Source organism: Molothrus aeneus, chromosome 1 (assembly GCF_037042795.1).
Source record: "Molothrus aeneus isolate 106 chromosome 1, BPBGC_Maene_1.0, whole genome shotgun sequence".
Lineage (NCBI taxonomy): Eukaryota > Metazoa > Chordata > Aves > Passeriformes > Icteridae > Molothrus > Molothrus aeneus.
The window spans coordinates 13,871,914-13,893,862 of NC_089646.1; the positions used below are offsets into that span (position 1 = coordinate 13,871,914).

At 38.6% G+C, this 21,949-nt stretch overlaps 1 protein-coding gene across 7 annotated transcripts in view; it reads left to right on the forward strand.

Annotated features, from left to right (window-relative positions):
- Positions 1 to 21,949, forward strand: part of PARD3 (par-3 family cell polarity regulator) — a 445,230-nt gene that overhangs the window by 36,599 nt on the left and 386,682 nt on the right. For all 7 annotated transcript variants that reach the window (XM_066551580.1, XM_066551588.1, XM_066551597.1 and 4 more), the window contains exon 2: positions 11,961 to 12,062. In XM_066551580.1, coding sequence (XP_066407677.1) covers positions 11,961 to 12,062 — 102 coding nt within the window. The remainder of the gene's footprint in view (positions 1 to 11,960; positions 12,063 to 21,949) is intronic.

A 21,949-nucleotide genomic window follows, 5' to 3' on the forward strand; every position in this document is an offset into this window, starting at 1 on the left:
TGAGAGTTCAGTGTAGTGCTGTTAGCTGCTCCCTGTCACTGGGGGTGACAAGGGACAAGAGAACTAAGGAAGTAAAAGGAGGTTTTAGTGCATTAATGGATCCATTCTCAGGGCTTAGTGTGGTGAACTTTGCTTATGTTAGTGGGTGCTGGTGCAGTTGGCTCTGGGAGGGGATTGCAGTGTCTGGTTGGAAGAAATGCTGCTGTGGTAAATGGAAGGGGTGTGCTTTTAAATAAGTGTGTTCCAAGAGCTGTCATCTCTATTTGCTTTAACCTCTTGGAATGCCTTCTATTTTCTGCTTCTGGCCAGGTATGGAAGTGTTGGTGTGTAATAAGCAGATGTAGATGATGGAGGAGCAGAGTGGATTTTGAGAAGCCAGAGTGAGAGGGGAGGTTGTGGTGCAGCTGGCAGGTGATTTTTTTTGTATTTATACCAAATTCTGGAACTGGAAGTGAGATTGAGGGAGGAGATTGAAAATGAAAAGAGTCCTCATTAAGTCATAAGTAAGGTTCCTGCATTAGAGTTTTTCTGTTATGGGCTCTCTTGACTACTCAGGAGTGTGGCAGTGAGATTCTGATTATGCTGGGGCTAGCCTCAAGCTTAGACCTGAGCTTAGTTACTGATTTGAAAAAGAGGATTACTGTTGATTTGTGAGGAGGAACTGTTACTGTTGATCTCTGATCAAAACATGGATGTGAATTAAAATGGCAGGAAAGATAAAATGTGGAGCTGGTACCAGTTAGCATTAGTTCTGCCTTGATTTCCTGGTGAGGTCTCCAGCCAGATATGGTGCTAATATTTTTTCATCTTAAACATGGGAATACCCTACAGCATGCTCAGTCAGTAGCATGTAGCACTACAGCCATAGTAAACCTTAGTGTCAATTAAAAAAAAATACCTTCAGAAGTAATGAATACACTTGAAAACAGAATATATAATCCTTGAGAGTATTGTTTATAGAAGTTTAATTTTAAGGTACTTCCTCTCCTTCACACTAACATAAAATGCTGCATTGCAGTTTGTGCCGTGGGTTAGCAGCAATCAGAACCTTGAATTCAAAGAGAATTGCAGATCTGTTTTATTTAACCTTATAAAATAAGCATGATTATAGTAGTTGAATTTATATAGTGATTGTTCTTGAAGTTTCAGAAAAGCATTAGGCATGTTTAGAAGAGAGTGACTACATACTTAAATCAGTGCCGCTAGAAGGAATTGAAATTACACTCCTTCAAAAAAGATTGAGCAATTTGGAAAAGTAATAGCTAAATATTATTGCTACAAATTGTTCCCTGGAGATGAAAATAAGGCCTGCTTTGGTTAAAGTATCTTGAAAACTATTTAAGAGATAAATTAACAGGATACCATGATTATTTCCACATTGCTTTTGCAGATATTTACTGGAAACCAGTTTTCCTTGGTGGGTTTGACCTGGAGGTACCTGCTCATGTGTCCAGGAGTGTGCTAAAGACAAATTCTGTTCCATGGGTGTCCTTTAGAGATGAGATGGTGGAATGGTGGGGTCTGGGGGTCCTGGCCTCGTGTCAGCCTCCTTAGGCAGTGTAGAGAGCTCTGTCCATGAGCTGGGAAGTGCACACAGGAGAGGAGGACAAAGATGGGGAATATAGTTATAGTCTTGAGAATGGTTTTGTAGAACACAAGGCAAACAGCTAAAGCTTTCACTATTAGCAGGGTTTTCCTACAACAGGGACACCAGTAGAAATGCTCCATGTATCTCCTCTGGTGTTGATCTGTAGGTGTTTTTCAGCATATGTTAGTTTGCCACTTTACTTGTTCTGTTTACCGGCTTGATCCAGCAGCCATTGGAGGCGTGTTGCTCCTCCTCTAGAGCAGAGAGGGAATCGCTGTGCAGGCAGTGCCCCAGCACCGTGCTGCTGCTGTGTGTGCTGCGGGGCATCCCCTCCCACCCTGCTTGCAGCAGCTGCAGAAGGGCAGGGGACCCCTGTGCATGGCTGACAGGGTGTCAAGCACTAGGGATGCAAAAGCTCTAAATCCTATCAAAAACATGCAATATCATAGCTGACCTAAATTGAGATTAATCTTTCTGTGATTCACCTAACTTGTACATTCCTTCCATATGGTTCAGCAAAGCTGTTTACATTGCTAAGTCCTACCCACCAACCCTTGAATTTGAAGTTCCCTGAGGAATAATACAGCCATGAGGACAGAGAATGGTATTTAATATTTTGTCTTAACTTTATATTTACCGTGTGATGGATGTGCGAGGCAGTGTATGTAAGAATGATTTTGCAGTTCTCTGTGTTAATAATTGTTTGGAGTTCAGATACTGCATGATTAATTGACTGTGCCCATTTGGGAACATTTATCAGAAGTGGTTGTTTCTATCTTTCATGGTACTTAAGATTAATGGCCCCCAAATGAAAATCTTATTTCAAGTACATTTCTGAAATAAATTAGGCTCTTCCTCTTAAGCTGGTTGTCACTTGGGTAGACAACTCTACCCTCCTAAATTTTCTCTTGAAACATTTTACCGGAGTCACTTTTTTTTTGTTTTGTTTCATTTAATTAACATCTATCAGATGTTGGTCTACAACATACAGATCTGTATGTGCAGACATGTAAATGTGGTTGGTTATTCCAGTAAAACCCATCATTCTGGTCTAAATCTAGTAGTGCATTTGAAGAGCTATTGTGGTGGCTGAAAAAAACCAATCAACTGCTTGAATCCAAGTAATGCTGCAGTGATGGGTGGAGGTAAATCAACTCGTGGAAGAAAGAGAAAGCACTTCTTTCATCAGACTCACTTATGGTTCAATTGTCAAGCTGCAATCCTAGGATGTTCTGCATTTCTTCAGCATTGTTGCCCAAATTCTAAATCCCTGCATACAAGATTGTGCACCATTATAGACAGTACATTTCACTGCATGTTCATGAGCTATGGATTTGATTACTCCAAGTCATATCTGTCACCTGGAATTAATACTAATAATTAAAAATTGTAATCAAGAAATAGTTTTGTTGCATTATTTGTTGTGTATAGATGCAGATTATGAAGTAAGCTCTGTGTTATGGCAAAATAGGCTAAAAAGGGCACATTTATGTTTCCTTACTTGTGGATTTGCCACAATTGGAGTTTGTGGCAGTGCTTCAATAGATGTCTTGAATTTTTTTTACATGGGATTGAAATAAATCCCGTGTTAAAGTTTTTTTTTGCAGTTTGGGCAGGACACTGTTATTTGGTGCTAACAGCATGGGAATAATGGAGTTTAGAGATGCAGTGTCATTTTACTTCTTCCCCTTAGCAAACAGAACATTGTTGCTCACAGTGTAAACTATCAGTAATTGTGGTGAAAAGTGTGTTATTCTTTCAAAGCCAAAGGTAAAGCTTTATTCTTCATTTAATGATTATCAAATTTGGCTGCCACATGCGTTCTAGTGGCAGCACAAAGTAACTTTTCCTTTTTTGCAGGTGCCTGACTTGGTGCTAGTATCAGAGTCCAGGTGCTGACCTGGACCTGCCCTTTGGTGGTGGCACCTCCTAGTGGTTACATGGCTGTGTGCTGTGAAGAAATGTCATCGTGTCATTAGGTTTGACAGTGAACAATGTTTTCAGTACGATATTTTTGGAATAGACTGCCAGGAGACATGGGAAATATAGCCAGAAGCCCAGGACCTGGGGCTGTTCATCAGCAGCTGGGCTGACTATGAGCCAGTGTGTGGCCAGGTGGCCCAGAAGGCCAGTGACATCCTGGCCTGTGTCAGCAATAGTGAGACAGGGCTAGCAGGACCAGGGCACTGATTGTCCCCCTGTAATGACACTGGTGAGGCCACACCTTGCCTGTGTCCTGCTTTGGGCCCCTCACTACAAGAGAGACCATGAGGGGCTGGAGCATGTCCAGAGAAAGGGAGCAGAGCTGGTGAAGGGTCTGGAGCACAAGTCCTAGGGGGAGCAGCTGAGGGTTGCTTGGCCTGCAGAAAAGGAGGTTCAGCAGAGACCTTATTGCTCTCTACAACTACCTAAAGGAGGTTGTAGCAAAGTGGGAGCCTGTCTTTTCTCCCAGCTAACAAATGGTGGGATGAGAAGAAATGTCCTCAAATTTGACCAGAGGAGCTTTAAATTGGATCTGAGGAAAGGTTTCTTCACAGAAGGAGTTATCAAGCATGAAAAGAGGCTGCCCAGAGGAGTGACTGAGTCAGCATCCCTGGAGGTATTTAAAAGATGAGTAGATGTATCACTGAGGGACGTGGCTTTGTGGTCAGCTTGGCAGTACTGGGGTAACAGCTGAACTGATGATCTCAGAGATCAGATCTTTTTCCAACCTAAGCAATTCTGAGATTGTGCCTAGTCCTGCATTGACAGAGAAGGAGTCCCATGCAGTGCCACAGGCTGGGCTGGGGACAGTGAGTGGGCAGAAGCCAGCCCTGCACACTGGCAGCAGGGCATATCCAGGAGACAGAGGAAGGGACCATCCCCCTCTGCACAGCATGGTCCCTGTCCAGTTCTGGGATGTCCTCAGGTCCCTTCCAATCTGAATTATTCTTTGACATTAAGCTATTGGGCATATAGAGGTTCTGTTCTATTTAATAAGTAATGAAATTATGCGGTACATAGGAAAGTTGATTTAAAGCAATTAGTGATATGATTTCTCATGGACTGGTATAGATTGCTTCTAAGTCAAGTGGATGAGTTAAATAAAAATTCCAGCCTTTCCTGATGCATGAGGGTAATGTATTAATAGAAAGAACTTGAATATCCTTGTAGGGTAGGAAGACAGGAAGTTTACTGCTACAGCAGACCTTGGACTACTTTCCTTACAGAAGGGGAAATTACCACTTCATTTCAGAAAAGCAAGGATTTAATATATGTATTCGAAAGTTTATGTAAACTGTGGAGTGGCTAACAGCCAAATTTACCATTTTTAATACCAACCTTTTGGCACTTGAAGCAAGATTAAGTAGTTCCTTGATGATTTTTTGTACTCCAGTAGTAATTCAGCACAACTCAATATGTAGTAGTGTTCCAGCATTTTACTGACCAAACCCAGTTCAATTAATGGGTTTTAGGAGACATTTAATTGCTAAAGTGGATGACTATCGGTCTCATTTTTTGGCTCACAGGCTTCTGTACTGAGGACTGGCATTGATTAATTTTTAAGTGAATGGTTGTTGAAACTGGGCATACAGGCTGCATGCAAAGCCCAATATTACTTTTTTTTTTTTGCTTCATAAACACCCTGTGTAACATTTCAGTGTCAGGAAAAGTGATATTTGCCATATGTTCAAATTCTGTCTTGGATGGATTTCTGGTAAGCTACAGCCCTTTTAGCAAGGCTGGGAAAGCACTGGTGAGTGCAAAAGTGGAACAAGATGCTTCAGTGATCAGGCTTCTCTGCTTCTCTCTTTTTCATAGCTGGTTCATATCAAATCAGTGTGCATCCCTTGGTTGAAGGCATTATGTGTAATCTGGTGTGTTTGAAAAAAGTCAAATCCTAGACCAAACCCTTTTGTTACAGCATGAAGTGTAACCTTCCTGTATGTGTATTCCTCTTTCTCAGTAAAACAGAATAGCAAGAAATTAGCTGTAGTGTGGTGCATCTTCAGAACAAAGAGCAGTTTTACAGGTTAAGGATCAATAGGATGAAAGGGATAAGGTTTATTTTCTGCTGTACAGCATTCAGCTGTGTTCTGTTGTAGTCTGTAGACCTTTTTTTTCTTCATGGGATACTGGGCAAGTCTATGTGAATGTGCTCTAAAATTCATGTGAGGGGAGTGATTGATTGCAGGTGGAGTGAGGTCAGAAATGGAAAAGATAACTGTCCCTTGAACTCATCACCTGGTAACTTAAGAGTTGCTACAGGTGTCAGTTGATTTCTGAGCCTTTAGAAGGGCTGCTTTCATTTATGTTAAGTGTTTTTGTGGCTTGTGCCCTTGCCAAGACAGTGAATGCACTTATGTTGTACCAGTATTGCCACTGTCTGTGCTGCAGCATCAACGTCTTTTAGAGAGCACAGTTGGCTTTGGAGCTGCTTTTCCCACTGCTGCTTGTGTGTGATATGCAGCAGATTGTGGGCCTGAAATTCGAGGAGACAGATGATGGGATAGAGATGCAGTTTAGACCCAGGGACTTGTTCTTGCTGGTTTCTCAGGCTGTGGAAGGTAACTGGGAGCCAGCTGACGTTGCAAGCCTTCATGGCTGTCTTTTGGCACCTGACTGCTTGTTTGGATGGTTCCCGCCTGCAGCACAGGGCTAGACAGGGAAATGAATGAATTCACTGGCAAATTTTCAGTTATATTAGTTTTTTATTAACCATAGTTTCCTTTCAGACAGCATTAACACGCCCAAGTGCCATATGCTGCTGAACAGACAAGTCCAGTACACACCCTATCCTGGTGATTTAGTTGGTTTTTATCTGTGTGTATTGTTGCCACAAAGGCTTTATCTGTTCTCAAAAAACTCAATCCAGTGAAGATAGCCACACACATGGCCTTATAATCTTGAATTCCAGATGGTTTTAAACAGAAATGAATAATATATACTTATTTCCCTTTATATCCTGATTTATAATGAGAAGTTATATGTACGTACTTGGTTATGCTTCTTCTCTGTCCTTCGTCCTGTTGGGCGAGTCTGTTTTCCTTTGAGAGTTACACTGAAGTACCTGTTCACAACTGTCCAGCTGATAGTGGTTTTTAAGAATCATATAAGGATCTGTGTTAAAGCAAAAACCTATAAATGATATCTAAATTTAAATAATTTCAGTTGGCCTTGATAGGCAATGGAGAGCCTCTAGGAGCTCATCATGGCAAAGCCAATCTGTTTCCCAAGAGTGTTGTGTGGTAAAAAATACACTTCCTCTTTGGACAAGAACAGATCAGAAAATATAGGAGTGTAGAGGGGAAAAATACTTGTCTTACTTGATTTCCAGATGTGTAAAAATTTGTAGTGGCAACTGGTCTGCACTCAGTTCAAGGGAAATGCAGTTGGGAAATGTGGGCCAAGTTAAGAAGTACAGAGACCTCTTGGGGAGAGCTCGGTGTCCTCCCTCAGTAGTGTTCTCTGCATGGGCTTCAAGCAGCACACAAGAAGTGACACACACACTGCTCTGCCATGCCAGCTCCAAGTATGTAATCGTAGCAGGTAAATTAATGTCGTTTTTCTGATGCTTCAGGACATCCTGCTGGTGACAGGTGAGATCAAATCACAGTAGTGGGCACAATTAGTAAACACTAAGCATTGTTCATCAGGCGTTTAGGAGCCTGATTTTCTGCTTTCTGTTAGATTGCTACTTGTCAGAGGTTTGTGGTGCTGTCTTGTAAGATAGGGACAAAGTATTTTCAAGAATAATCTTTTTTACTGTTACTTTTAATGTTAAATATTTCAATATATTTTTGGAAAGGGTAAATTTGTGAAAACCAAGACACATATTTAGATGTAAAGGAATAAGAAATCTTCCTATGCCTTTAATAAGAACACATTGCTGTTTGCATTCTGATTTCTAGATATTGTTTTCCACATATGGTCCTTGTTTCCATTATGTGGGAACATGAAATTGTTAGCTACAGAATGCTGAATGATACTACTTAAACTAATGGTTTTCTCAGTTTTTCCTTTGTGCTTTTTAGAAGTCATTTTATGTAATAAATGGAATGGGAATGGCTGCATTCTTGCTGCCTTTGTAATGTGCTCTTGCTTCCAGGCTCAGTGCTGGTGTTCACTTAGCAAATATTTAACTTCCATTGCTGAGGATTAGAAAATGTGGTGCTCATGAGCTTAAATTATGAGTACCTTTATAATCATCATCAAGTTGAAGAGTTAAATGGGTGTAGACAGGAAACAGGAGATCTGACTTGCTTAGACTTGAGCTGAGTGATGCAATATTTAAATGAAGATATTATAAATCAGGTTTTGCGTTACTTCTATCCTTGTATTCATTCAATGAACTGAACTTGCTGGTTCTTCTACATGAACTAGTGACAAAGGCATCTATGCAGCTTTTTCAAAATAATTGTACTTTGCTAACTTACACACTGGTGGAGCAGTGAAGCTAATGAGTTCTCATCACCACTTGTTTTTCTGTCTAAATGCATTGCAGATTTGGAGGGTGCATTGTTTTACACAATCATAGCAGTGAAAGAATATAAATGTAGCTGTGTTTTATTGACAAAATACAAAAATCTGGTTCTACTATACAAATTTGGATTTTGAAACGGCAGCATCATGTCTAAATGGTAACTCTGAAGCAGGTTTCCTGAAAAACTTGTGGGAGGTGTCAAAAATTTTCTTTCATAGTTTTTTTCCTATTTTTTTTACACAAACTTGACTTTTATCAACTTGATCTACTTAGCACTTTTTTTTTTTCTGTTTAATAACTAGAAGACATTTTCTTGTGTTAGCACTCTGTTGCACATGCCCTGAGCAGATTGCTGTGGATAAGTATTGGTGACAGTCCCTCGTTTTTGACATCTCAAGGAGATGAGAGCCCCTCACTGCCACCCAGAGAGGGGGATCCCAAAGGTGTTCAGGTGTCCTGAAGGAGTGGCTGGACCACTTTGCTCCACAAAGTTATGTCAACTCCAGTAAACTCTGGAAATAGCCAATTTTCATTTTAGGAACTGGTCTGAGCAAAACAGTCTATTTGACTGCTTCAGAAAATGTTTGAGGACTGTACTACTGCTATTGCATAGGGAGCTGTGAATATCTGTTTACTGGCTGAGACTGAGAAATGCAGCTGGACTAAGCCATGAATACAGATGCACGTGTAACATCCATTTAGGAGTACTTGAATTCCAATCTGTGTCAAGTCTGGTTCAGTTTCTTTCCTATTTAGCAGACAGTGCACATGAGCTGACTCTAGTACAACATTATGTTCCTTTTAGACAGATCACAGAACAGGAATTTAAATGTGAACATATATGCAGTTTGGTTTTTTCATGTTGTTTGGTTGAATAATATACAGAAATAATTGCTAAAACTGGGAACCATAAATGGCTATGGATTTTCATTTTGGTAAAATCACTAGTTTCAGTGTTTTTCTTTTTTTTTTAGTTTCTTTTTCCCCCTAGTATAGTGTAACTAATCTCTGTACAATGTGAGTACTCCTTTCCCTCCTAGACCTCTCTTCCATCCCAGTTCTCCCCCACCAAATCCTTGATTTATGCAAAACCTTTAATGGAGTAAAAGGGCCTCAAGAGAAGTTTGTTCTGATGTTTGGAGAGGGCTTTAATGACAAGTTGCATTGTTATTTCATATTTACTTACCAAATCCCGCCAGAGTAAGTTCTTGCCAAACTAGTTTTCTATATTTCTTGTCTGGTCTTGCTCACATATTGTTTTGTATCAGGACCTTGTCTGACAGGAAAAGCGACCAGAGCAGTTCAGGCTATGGCAGTACTAATAGGTGATGCAGTAAAAATGAAGTCTATCTAAAACTTCTTATGCAATATTGAGAAACTTTTAAAGGAAGTAATTAGTAGAAGCAGCTTATATATCAAAGCTATTTTTAAGTAGATTGTGCATGCTGAAATAGCACAATAGTTATTCAGAAATGGGTGTTTCTGCTATTGATTCTGTAGTTGTGAATGTTTTTTTACATTTGCCTTGGAGGTAGGAAACAGTTGTGGTAGGAAGCAAAAACACGAGCGTACGTGGATATTGAAGTTGTAGTTTCAGCTTGGGTGCTGTTAGTTTTGATGGACGTAGTCAGGTCACTGAGCCAGTATTGCAGTTACCTGTTTTTAATGTTTCCATTCTTCATTAAGAAGATTAATTGTTGCAAACAAAAATGGTAAATTGGGTGACGTATGAGGGATCAGGCTCTCTTAAAGCCCAAAGTAAGTTTTCTGTCTGTGATTTTGCAGTGAAGGCTGGCTTATGGTTCAATTCTAACTTGGCTTTGAGATGGAGAATCTCAGCAGAGGAAACCTGAGTTGAGTCCTTCAGGAGTGCAAGGTGCTTCACAGCTTGTCTGATTGTGTCTTCTAAATCTTGGTCTTTGCAAATGTGTTTCAGTCTTTGGTAGATATGAGAGGCAGAGATTTTATAATGGGCTGGAGGATGACCAAAAATCGTTTTTCCTTTTAATCTGAGAGCAGAGTTTGTAAAGACTTCCCTTCTAACATGTTTCTTAAGAAATCTTGAAAGATTTCTGGTGTGCACAGGTGACTTTGTCCAGCCCTGTCTGTGTTAGTGCAGTGGAGTATTCAAACTTACAAGTTTATCCTAGTGTTTCCATTATGTACCTTTTTTACAGAGCAGGTTTGTGTATTAACTAGCTATGTAGGCACCTCTATATGCATGACAGTGTGAATAATGTAATACTATTTTTAATTATTCCCAAATCTTTACTTTTAAAAAATGTATGCTAAGTTATCTCCTGTAATATGCTACAACAGTAAATCAGTTTAGAGAAAACCCACATACTAGAAATCCAATTAATTGTATAATAAGTGCTTGCTTAGAAGAAATGGAAGGTAATGATATTTAATACTTAGAGAAATCAGAGAAAAAAGTCTGTAATTTAACTTTTGGAATAACTAGCCTAATTACTGTAAAATGAAGTTCTGAAATCTGATCATCTAATGATGATGACTTACAGCAGTATTTAAGGAGGGTGTACTTATACAAACAGTGAAGTAAGTTTCATAGTCCCAGATATCTCCAAATTATTTGACCTATGCATATATATCATATGCAAATACAGAGAGTTCTAGGATATTAAAGCCAAGATGAATATCTGCTTGTTCTTTTGTGCAGCATGTTCTGTCAGGATTTAAATACGTATATGGATTTAAAGGAATTCTGGTAGTCCCATTTCTTGTCCTGTTCCACCTTTGAGAAATCAAAATATTTTCAAGCCTTTTAGGGTGGAGGTTATTTATTTATTCATGACTTCTATTTTTAGTGTGGGTGGGTTTTTGTTCAGGTTTGGCTTTGGTGTGATGTTTTTATTATTTTGGTTTGTTTTGTCACTTCTAGACATCATACATAAAAAGGCTCACGCTAATTGCTATTTTTAGGAAGTCGGGAACTTTGCAAGTGGATGCAATTTTGGTGATCCTCCTAGCAGAAACTTTGTGCAGCCATGACTTCTCAGTGAAAAGCAAGGGAGCTCTTTTACTATGAGACACTGAACAACAGCCCAGGGCGTTGGGGGGTGTATTGAGAAGCAGGATTATGTAGCATGATCAGGCCAGGTGGTTACAGGGCAACTTTCCCCCATTAGGAAACAAATCCTTTAAGAATAGCATGTCAAGTACTAACCAGCACTTGGGTCATATGCTGGAGACACTTTGTGGCACAGCCTTGCTCCCTATGGCTTCCTTTGCTATCAAAAGTAGTAGTAAAGACTGTAAAGCCAGTCCTCCCAGTTACTGCTAGATACCTGTATAAGCACAAAGCCACATGCACACATTTGTATGCATATATGTGTGTGTGTATATATAATTTTTATTTTCAAATATGGAAAATGCTCTTAGTACAGGTTTTAGATATTCCATTTACCACCTCTAGTGAAGGACACATAGAAAGCATTTTGGTGGTGTTTAAATGTTGGTTTATGCCTTTTATAACTGTTCTGTAAAACCCTCACATCTTTTACAGCTGTCTGTAACCTTTTGTGCCTGTTGACCACTACCTGGCATGCTTTATTATGTGGACAATGTATTTTTCTTCCTTTTATGGAAGGAATATTGGGAATGTAATGTGCAGTAATATTTGGAATATGTTGGAGTCCTATGTGTCAGTGATGGGATTGTGACTCATGCAGATCTGATAGAAGAGGGAAGACTACATATCTAGTCTAAAGCAATTTAAAAAAAGAACGTGGGCTTTACATCTCAATTTACATTTATTTACAGATATATGACCTAAGTAGATGTTTGATGTCAAGAATTTGTAGGGCTGTGATGCTGACTATATGATGGAATAACATTTTCCTGTTGGCATATGATAATCTGATACTATTTTCTTCTTCTTTTGTGCAGGATCCAAACTACTGGATACAAGTCCATCGACTGGAGCACGGGGACGGTGGGATCTTGGATCTTGATGACATTCTTTGTGATGTAGCTGATGACAAAGACCGTGTAAGTACACATGGCTACGAAAGCAGCATGGGCACAAACTGATGTCAGCCCATCAGTGGTGTGTGTTTCCTCTACGTGTCCCAAAGTGGGAGCCAACACAGAGGTTTTAAACATTTTTTTATGTAGTTTGCCTGACAGATGTGAGAAATTGGTTACTATCAGGGTTTTTCTTTCAATTGAAATCATGGGTTTTTCATCCTTTCTGGTTCTTTAACAGTTCAGATAGGAAAAGGAGGTTGCAGGGGTGAAAATACCTCAAACAGTGGAAAATAAATGTGCAAAAAGTAAGTTGATATTGTAGCTGTGTGTTACCAGTTAAATATGTGCAAAAAACCCTGCTGGTTTTAAACTATTGAGTGTTGGCTTTTTTTTTCCCTCCAAAAATTGTTTTTGGAGGAATTGCTAGTTACACAGAACTTGAGACAATAATTATACACTGCTGAGCCTTGAGTGCTTTTATTCTTTTTTAAGTAGTGACTTAGATCACAGTCAACTAAGAGGCCTTTTCTTTATTGGCTATTTGTTGAAGTTATAGATACAAGTATCTTTGAATTACTTGTTCAAAAAAATGTGAGTAAGAAACACTGTGGCAAACTGCAAAGTCATGTAAATATGCGACTTTTCTCTAGAAAGCTGAAGCTCTTGAAAGCATCTGAGCCTGGTACAGACTTCAGTCTGGAAACATGTTTCAGGACCACACTCCTTCACAGACAGTATCTTTAATTGCCTCTGTTGGAACTGTCGAGGCTCCTTGAAAACTGGCCAAATGATGACTCTTAGGCTAATTTTTCAGAAATACCTACTTTGCCTGTAGTTATTTCTTGTGACAAAACTTAATTGACATGGTTATTTGAACCAGGACTTTATAAAGAAAAATTATGTGAGGAGTCTTGGGACATGAAGACTCCTCACTGTCTGAAATGTTGGGATTGCTCAAGCTGTATAGAGTAACAGTGCTGAGTTTTCAGGAATTTCTTCCATAAAAATAGTGCCCAGATAAGATTTCATGAAAAGCTAATTAAAACCTCTAGTTGGTTATCTCATATTCAAGTGCTCAGCTGTGTGATTAGTTTAGCTTTTGCTTACAGGCCTTGGGGAGGCTGGTGCAAGTTGTCACTAAATATAAATATTTATATATATACACACACACACAGAGACTTATTTGAATAATGCACTTGTTAGCTCCTCATGTGTTTTTCCCCTCAGAAGTTTGAATTCTGGTGACTTCAAGACCTTATTCTTTGGCTGTTACCTTGCCTTGCTGCCTTCAAGTGGGGTAATTCCTCACAGTGAAACTCTGTGGGTGTTTTTATGTGCATGACTAATAGCTGAAAAACTCTGACTGCAATTGAAGCAAGCAAAGTCATTATTACAGTATTGGTTTTGTGTATAGATGGACAAGATACTTAGCAATTAATAATATTTATCTCTGCATTTGCCAAGCTCATCTCTACTGATGGCACCTATGAGTTAAATTTCCTTTTTTTAAAGGACCTTGCAGCATTGATTAGGAAGGTGCAATATGAACATGCACTGTGCTATCCTGGTTTATATCCTTGAATTAGTCATTCTCACTTGACCTTCATGTTTGGGCCTTTTCAGGTGTTTTGGTCATTAGTCATGGGTTTTTAGTTTCCTGTAGTGTGTTTTAGAGCAGACCTTCCTGGCTCCCTTAAGTTTTGTGTTGTTACTTTGCCTCCATAGCAAGTGTATCAACTGGTTTTGTGTTGTTAGAACCTAATACACACCTCATTAATGCCAGGTTTGCAATATATTTCCAGTTAGGGATATTTTGTATCTTATCTGTACACTTAAGCATACCTTATAAAAAGGCATTTAAACAGATGGTGTCTAAACATGTAATTAAATGATTACTGAAGTCTGTAGGATTAGCTGTGCTTAAAATCAAACATTTGCCTTTATCTCTCTTTTTTAAAATTGGGACAAAAATGTCTAGGATATTGGAAAATGGAACACTTAATGTTTTAGTGTTCATTTTCACGAGGAACTTCCTTACATTCTTGAAGAGAAGTTTGTTGTGTTACTTACTACCTGGCATCTGAATTTTTGAAAATCAGTTTGCTCTTACCATGGTTCTTTAGACTTAAGGATCAGTGATGAATGTAATTTTTGTCTTTGGTGCTGCTTTTATGCTATAATTGTGCAGTGTCATATCAGCACAATACAGAATGCAGAGCAGCTAAGGACCACTTGTCCTCTTGATGGATTTATTGCTCTGTGTAGTCAACTGCCATAGTAAAATAAAACACTTAAGTGATGTGAGGAATATATTTACTCCTATTCCACTGTCTCCATGGAGAAAATGTTTTGTCCTATAACAAATACAAAGACCCTTAGAGCAGCTGTTCTGAATGGAATGAGAGAAGTATCTTTGATGGTGTCCTTCACATTAAAATGTAGCATACTAGGTTGACTTTGTTAAGCTTCTTCTGTCCCTATGTTTTGTAATTCTCTTGTCACTTACTAAAGCAGAATGGATGAGTAAGGGTTAGCCCTTTCAGTCGCTTTCTGGAATAATTTGTGATGCTCAGTGTTGTTCCTCCTTAAAAAAAAAAAGAGTAAAACATGAAACAAACTACATGGAAAAACTGTTTTTGCTAAGCTGTTTGTTCCTTTGGTTGTTTCTGAAACAGCTTTACTTAAGCCCTTTAACTTATTTCATTGAGAAAGTGCATAAATGACTCTAACTTAGCCAGCATAAGATGTGGGCATTTATTTTGCACTTATCACTGTGTGTTAAGTTGCTTGGTTAATGCAGTTAAAGGTAATAACCTTATAATAAAAAAAAAAATGCTTATTTGAATAAGTTTTTTTAGAAAACTTTTTAATATCTATTGAAATGTACTTTTTTCAGGTTTTACTATGGAAATATGGGTAGTTTTCAAATATGGAAACACAGAAATGTTTTTTACATTTATATATCTCTGTGTATACCTGAATACAAATGGGCTGAATTGTTACTGTTTTTGAAAAATATTCGGCTACAGGAAACAAGATCCCATTTTCAGCTAGCATTTAGTCAGCTGTGTAACCTACTTTGATTATTTTAAAAATACAGGTTTCTTCTGTGTGTAGTGATTAAACCAATATTTTAAGGATAGGTTAATAACCTGTTTTGTTTGCATTTCTGTAACTTGCAAAAGGAGCCCTCTCCATGAAGACTCTCAAAAAACATATGTCATCTTGATAAGTTTCCAACTTGATGATAGCATACATGATGACCTCAGTTCAGTTTTTAGTAGGCAGACATTCTCAGCAGCAAAAAAACCCAACAAACCCAACTGCAGGAAAAAAAACCAGAACCCAGCTGTTTTTAACTGTGTTTTCTTCAGCTAGACTGAGGCACGTAGACACTTTGGTAATTCTCATACTTTGGATGCAATATGGAAGTGCTTATTCAAAGATTTCATAGACCCTCATTTATCCATGAAAAAATGTTGAGAAAACTGTGGTGTAATCTCATTTAAAAAAAAATGAGCAACGAATAAACCCCAAGTATGTGTATGAATATAACTTGCTCCCATTTGAATTCTCAGTGAAATAGTAATTTATATTTTGAAAAACTTGAAAAAAAATTGTTTGCAATTATATGTAATTTTTTAATTAATAGAAATGCTCAGACTGTTGCTCAGTGGGAAGCTTTAGAGATCAAGATGTCTGTGTTTGGTGTAGCTATATTGCTGAAAATCAGAGTTTTTCTTCCTGAGAGAAGAAGGATCTGCTATTAACAGCCACAGGTTGTGATGATCAGCTTGGCAAATAGAGCTACTTTGAAACAATGTAGGTGTGAACCTAATGTCAATTATTCCTAAATTTGTTTGTTCCAATGTACTTACTTTTGCCAAGTTAATTTGGGATTAACAGCATGTACATCCTAAAAGCCTTAGCATCTTATAAATTCCTTTATCATTGCTAAATTCAACACTGGTTCTTAAAAATAACCACAGTAATTTGGTATATGCTTAGATTTACAGCCTGGCTTTATTTCTCTAAACTAAGGCAGGCATGGACCTTCTTTACTTGACTTAACATTTTCAAATGTTCAGTCAGCTCTTCACCCTGCACAATTCCTGCTTACATCCACTGAGTGCAGTGATAAAAACCAGAGCAATATGGTTTGGTCTGGAGTGGAGTCTCCTGCTTCCCACAGTGTTTGTGTGTGTGCTGCTCTGTCTGGCCCAGGTCACTGGAAGTTCAAGGTGATGTTGGTGCTTAGTGCTGCTTAGATGAACTTTGAACCTCCCAGAAAGACACACAAGAAGCTGTTGGTTTGAGTGGAATACTTCTGGTGAGAATGGGATGGAGATTAATTTCATGGATCTGTGTTGAAATGGGATTTGTAAACATGCATGAACTAGAGTTAACTGTGTTAAGTAAGCAGACTGCAGCTGAAATTCAGTGAAATCAATTGTGCTTCATTTGCATCTGCTTTTAAGAGACCTACAGAGATTCTATTAATATTATTATGAAGGTAGTGCCTGCTTGCTTGAAGTATGAAGATTTCTAGTGAGAAAGTCATTGAGCAGCTTCTTCACATAATGTGAAGGCATATTATGACCTTTTCCCAGTGTAGTGGAAAGGAAATGAACTTTTGGGTTTTGTGTTAAAACAGATGGTCAATTCTAAATAATACTGTTGTTTTGTTTACTTCCTCTTGGAAAGCTCTGTTGAGTTAGAGAGGCATGTGATACACAAAATGTGGTTTGGAAAGGATGACTGTATTTTGTTTGTAACAAAAGTTAACTGGATGCCTACACAGAAATAAGGCTATTTTGAGCAAATGCATTCTAATGTTAAGGTTAAAGGCTAGCTAGGGACTGAAGGGCTGTGATTACAGGATCCTGCTGCTATTGATACTTGCTTTCTCACTCTTATTTTTTGGGCCAGTTATGCAAGACCCCACTTTTGTAGTAAATTCAGGGTAGGCCAGTGACAGCAGGATGCTGTTAGAAAGAATGAGATTCTGCTAACACTGTGCCTGTTCATTCACTCAAAAATCTTCAAGAGCTTTTGAAGTCAATGAAAGCTGTGCAGATAAAGTTGTTATCTTTAGATTTCCATCATTACATCATCAGAATACTCAAAGTAGTGTTGTTTATTCTAAGTTTTGGGTGTCTCTGCCTCATTTAAGCAAACGTGCAGCCGAATTTACATGTGATTTCTTTTTGTTTCTGCAAGTTAAGAATTAAACCTTAAGAGTAGAGAATAACAACTTTTTGTGCTTCTTGTTTCTGCCATTAACCGATTAACACCCTGGAGTGAATGAAGAAGCATCTTTTCCAGGTCTCATGCAGCATATCTGACAGCAAAACCTTAAAATGCCCCAAAAAATTACTCAGAAATCTGATTTGCAGTATTTACTATACCATGATGGGTATACCCTTTTTCCCCTCAAAACCTTTCTATCAAATTAATTTTCAACTTATCAACTAACTTTTCAACTTCCATGATTATCTTCTGCCACACTGTGCAGTTTCTCTCTTCTTGTTCTGTGCCTTCATTCCCAGTATCCCAGGAAAACAGATGACCTTGAAACATTTTGTTGTTACTCACAAGTGACTTGGCAAAACACATTTTGAGCATAAGGCATTCTTTTCTTGTAACAGCTTAAAATAACTGTTTGAGCCACCAAGCTTGGGAAAGTATTGATACTGGGAAAGAAACCCATCATATAGCAACCCCATGATTATTTTCTGTTAAAAACCTTCAGTTTTTGAACAATGGGCTCTTGATAGCATCTACTGTTTGGCGGTGGTTTTTATTTTAATTATGCTTTTAGAGATTGACATTTTGTATTACTGCAATTCTGAAAAATTGGTAAGACCAGAATGTGTCCATTTAAACCAGGTGTTTTTGCATTAACACTATTGACTCAATGCTGGGATGGCTACATGATGCTTTTTAGGTCTGTCTTGCTGATGAATCTAAAGTAGAAAACAAAGTATTTGCACAGCCTTTATTTTCAGTTGCTGTTTAATGAAAATGTATTTAAAATAGCATACTCAAAAGATAAATATTATCTGCAGTCAAAGAATGGAATTTAAATGCTTGTAGTATTTTAATAGTAAACTAAATTTTAATTTCAGTGTTTGTGGATGAGACTAATAAATAATTATATATCCATGGAAGTGAGGAAGTAAAGGTCATAATACATGAATATTGGAACATGCATTTTTCAATCCCTAAGATATTAGATGTAATTAAATGTTGTCTCCTAACTGTAGTACTTAGTTTTTCACCTCAGCACTGTTCTTCAAATTGTTAATCTCATGATCACTTAGTTTTTTCTAGCTATGTGGTGACAGCATTTTCATTCATGATTTGCTGTGGATTTTTGAGATAAATTGCAATTCCTTTCCTGTAATGCTGAAACAGTTGTATTTTTGCACTAAGAACTCTCATGTAGGAGAGGACTGACATTTGTAAATCCATAAATCAGTTTCCAGGGAGATCTGAAGAGCTGCAGGTAAATCTGATTTCTGAAAATTGAATATTTTGGTAAAAACTGTCCTCTGAGGAGTAGCAGGCTCATGCATGAATATGATATACTGGGGAAGATTGTGACAGTATTGTCAAGAAAGTAATATCTCACAATATCATGCCTGTATTCTCAGCAGAAGGACAGACCTGAGCAACAGTGACTGGATTAGCACAGTCAAAAAGCTCCACAGACCTGGCATGGAATAAGAGGAAGGGTTTTATGGATGTGTAATTGGTTTGAAGTTGGAAAATAGACCATGTATTGTTCAATATATTTGCAATTGTTCTGAAAGAAGAGAAGGAAGATTTGAGTACTGGAGTGACAAATTCCATTATCGTGTGAGAAAACGCACATGGATGGTGGATGCTGCTCATGAAGAGTTGCAGAAGCATTCAGGGAGTAGGCAATAACATGCTGGATCATTTTGGCAAAGGTGATGTGCTTGAGGAGAGAGACTGCTTTAACTGAATACGCAAACTAATGAGTTCTGAGCTTGCTCATATGTTTGGGAGAATGTTTCTGATTTTGCAATAGACCTCTGGACACAGTGGCTTATGTGCAAGGCACATAACCAGGTCTCAGAAGGCTTCCAGCAGTTTGCCCTGTCTCTGCCTCTCCCCAGTATTTTCATCCCGGTGCTGCTGCTTGGCTCATGAGGGCTCTGGTAGATTTGTTCACTCAAGGGGCAGAAGACTCTTCCTTGCAAAACAAACTGAGTATTTTTCTGCTATTTCATGAATATTTTAAGTTCACCAATGGACCTGGCAAGCTGAGGAGCAAAGGGAGAGGACTTTGCAGCTGGGAGTGGTTGAGGTATGAAGGAACAAGAGGAAGAGTGGGAACATGACTGGGCTGAGACCTTGCTTTTCAGTGGTGCCTATGGAGCTGCTGGAGTGGTCTGTGGTGCAGCAAGGTGTGGTGGGATCTCTCTGCTGTGTGTGCTGCTGGTGAGCCCTCTGCTTCCTCCAGCACCAAACCAAGCAACCAAAAATGATTTTGTAGAGATAGCAAAAAGCACAGAGCAAATGCCAACACTGACTCCAGGTACAGATTAACATCCTCCACCAGCAGTATCTAAATGGACCAGGATCTCAGTCTTGAAAAGATGTTGTCAGAAGCAAACTGTAGATGGCTGTAGAATCAGAGGTGATATTGAGAAGTGGTTCTTTGTTTTTTCAGTGCAAGCTCTGGGGTGTCAAGTGAAACTGTCATAAGAGTAGCTGTCTGCAAATGTTTTCCAACTTTTCTTGACCCTAATTTTCATCAGAATGTCTGTGATGTTTATCAAATGTCATAGATACTTAACAAAGTTTTGGAGGTTATGTTTTTTTCTTGAGATGTCATTTGCAAGCACATAATACTGAATTTTCTGCTTATTTTAAGCCTTCGAAAAGGTGATGCTTGTAAATCATGGAAACTGGTAGTTTAAATAGGATTTCAGTTTGTGAGAAAAAGTTTCTTTAATCTAGACTTTGGTGAAAACCACAGACTGTTGAAGTGATGATGGTCTCAGTGTCAAATATTATTAACATTGAAGGGTCAGTATGTGGCTACAGATAATGACTGCTACAGTATTATAAACACATCACAATTAAGAGAGACTTAGTACTAAAAATATTTAATAATGGATTTTTTCTATATCTTGTAATAATTACAGAGTCACTGGTTAGATATAGTTGTAGGTAATATAAAGCTGTGCTTTCTAATCCTTCACAGTGTGATTCTCCACAAAAATGTGCAGTGAATCTAGAATTAGGCCATTATGGCTAATAAATACTTAACATTCTGATAGCTTTTGGTTAATTTTAGCAACATCACTGTGTCCTAGAGGTAGATTATTCATCCTACAACAAAGGAAGAAGTTGCAGCAAAGGTTGGTTATGGGGATTCATTAATACTACTCTCTTACTCCTTGATATCAGCAGGTCTTAGAAGAAATGCTCTTCCAGCTTCACAGATATTTCCTAACAGAGGTAGTGAGACTCATACACCAGAGGACTGACCCATATTAGAGCTTAATTATAGTAATGGATAATCCTGCAACTATAAATTATTCATAGTTGTTTTGTACGCCAAGTAGCATCCTGAATAAAATAGGGAAAAGTTTCTGGAAAAAGACCCTGGTTAATGCCTAAGTTTGTCAAAAGGTAGTTTTCCTCCTTGTCTTTCAACATGGATGAAATGTTTTGTAGAGCTTGGCTCTTTGGATGTGTTTTGTTTAATGGAAATCAGTAGCAGCAACTCTCGGGGCTCTACACCCTTGTAGAGTTCCTTGACTAACACCTTATGTGAGAGAAACATTGCTGCCTAAACACAGTCCTGTACAAAAGCTGCAGTCTCAGCTGTCTGATAAGATTCCCACACTGTCCCTGGGATGAGAATCCATTACCCTCTTATCCATTGATACCAACAGGCTTGAAGAGACTGGTAACTGTAGTTATTTCCAAGGAAGGACAGTAAGGTTCAGAGTCAGGTACTTTATTTTCTAGTTGAGTTAGAAGTTGAAGTATCTCCTAGGTTTGTAGTGTGAGTAGTCTTACTGAGTAGGAGAGAGCACAGAATATTTAAATTAGATTAAAATAGGGCCCCTAGAGCATTTAATGGGGTGGTTACTGCATGCTGAAGGTTTCTTCAGAAAGGGCCTTGGATCCAAAGAGAGGAAAATAATGCTCTCTTTTTCTGGGGAGCTTTCACCGATCTGACTTTTCAGTTGACTTCACAACAGTAGCCCAGAGAGGAAGGAGTTAAGAAGATGCTTTGAACCCAAAGTCTTCTGCTTCATCCCCACACCCTGTTGGTGTACTTCCACACCCAGTTGGTGTGCAGGGAGCTACCTCCCGTTCACCTTTAGCGTGCTCAGCAGGATAGTCACTACGTTTTCAGATTAGCATCACTGCTGAAGCCTGTCTGAGTTTAAACAGCAAGAAGGAGTTCTGTCTGCTCTTCAGTGACATTCAGCATTGCAAGACCATTGGATTCTTTCATTTTTTGCAACCTGTTGGAAGTACTGAAACTGTTCTTCAGTGGGCTCCATTCTTTACAGGCTGCTAGATTTTCCTGTAGATTGAAGACTGTTTCATAGAAGCTTGGTGGGAGCTTGATGATACTGAGTTTTTACTTTCTTGGGATGCTGTTTACTTGAAGGTAACCATACTTTGGATGAAATGGCAGACACACCTAAGAGGAAAATTACAAAGAAGTCATCGTCTTTTTCATATGATCGCCGGAGAGATTCAGTGAAAGTTAGGAGACAGTCCAAGTCTCTCAGCTTTAAGTCTGCTACATTGGGTGCTCAGAAAAGGCAGGCACAGAAGAAGCAGGTTTGTATTTGGATATTCCTCAGAAAAAATTATTGCCTTCTAACTTTTTGTGGAGTTTGTAAATC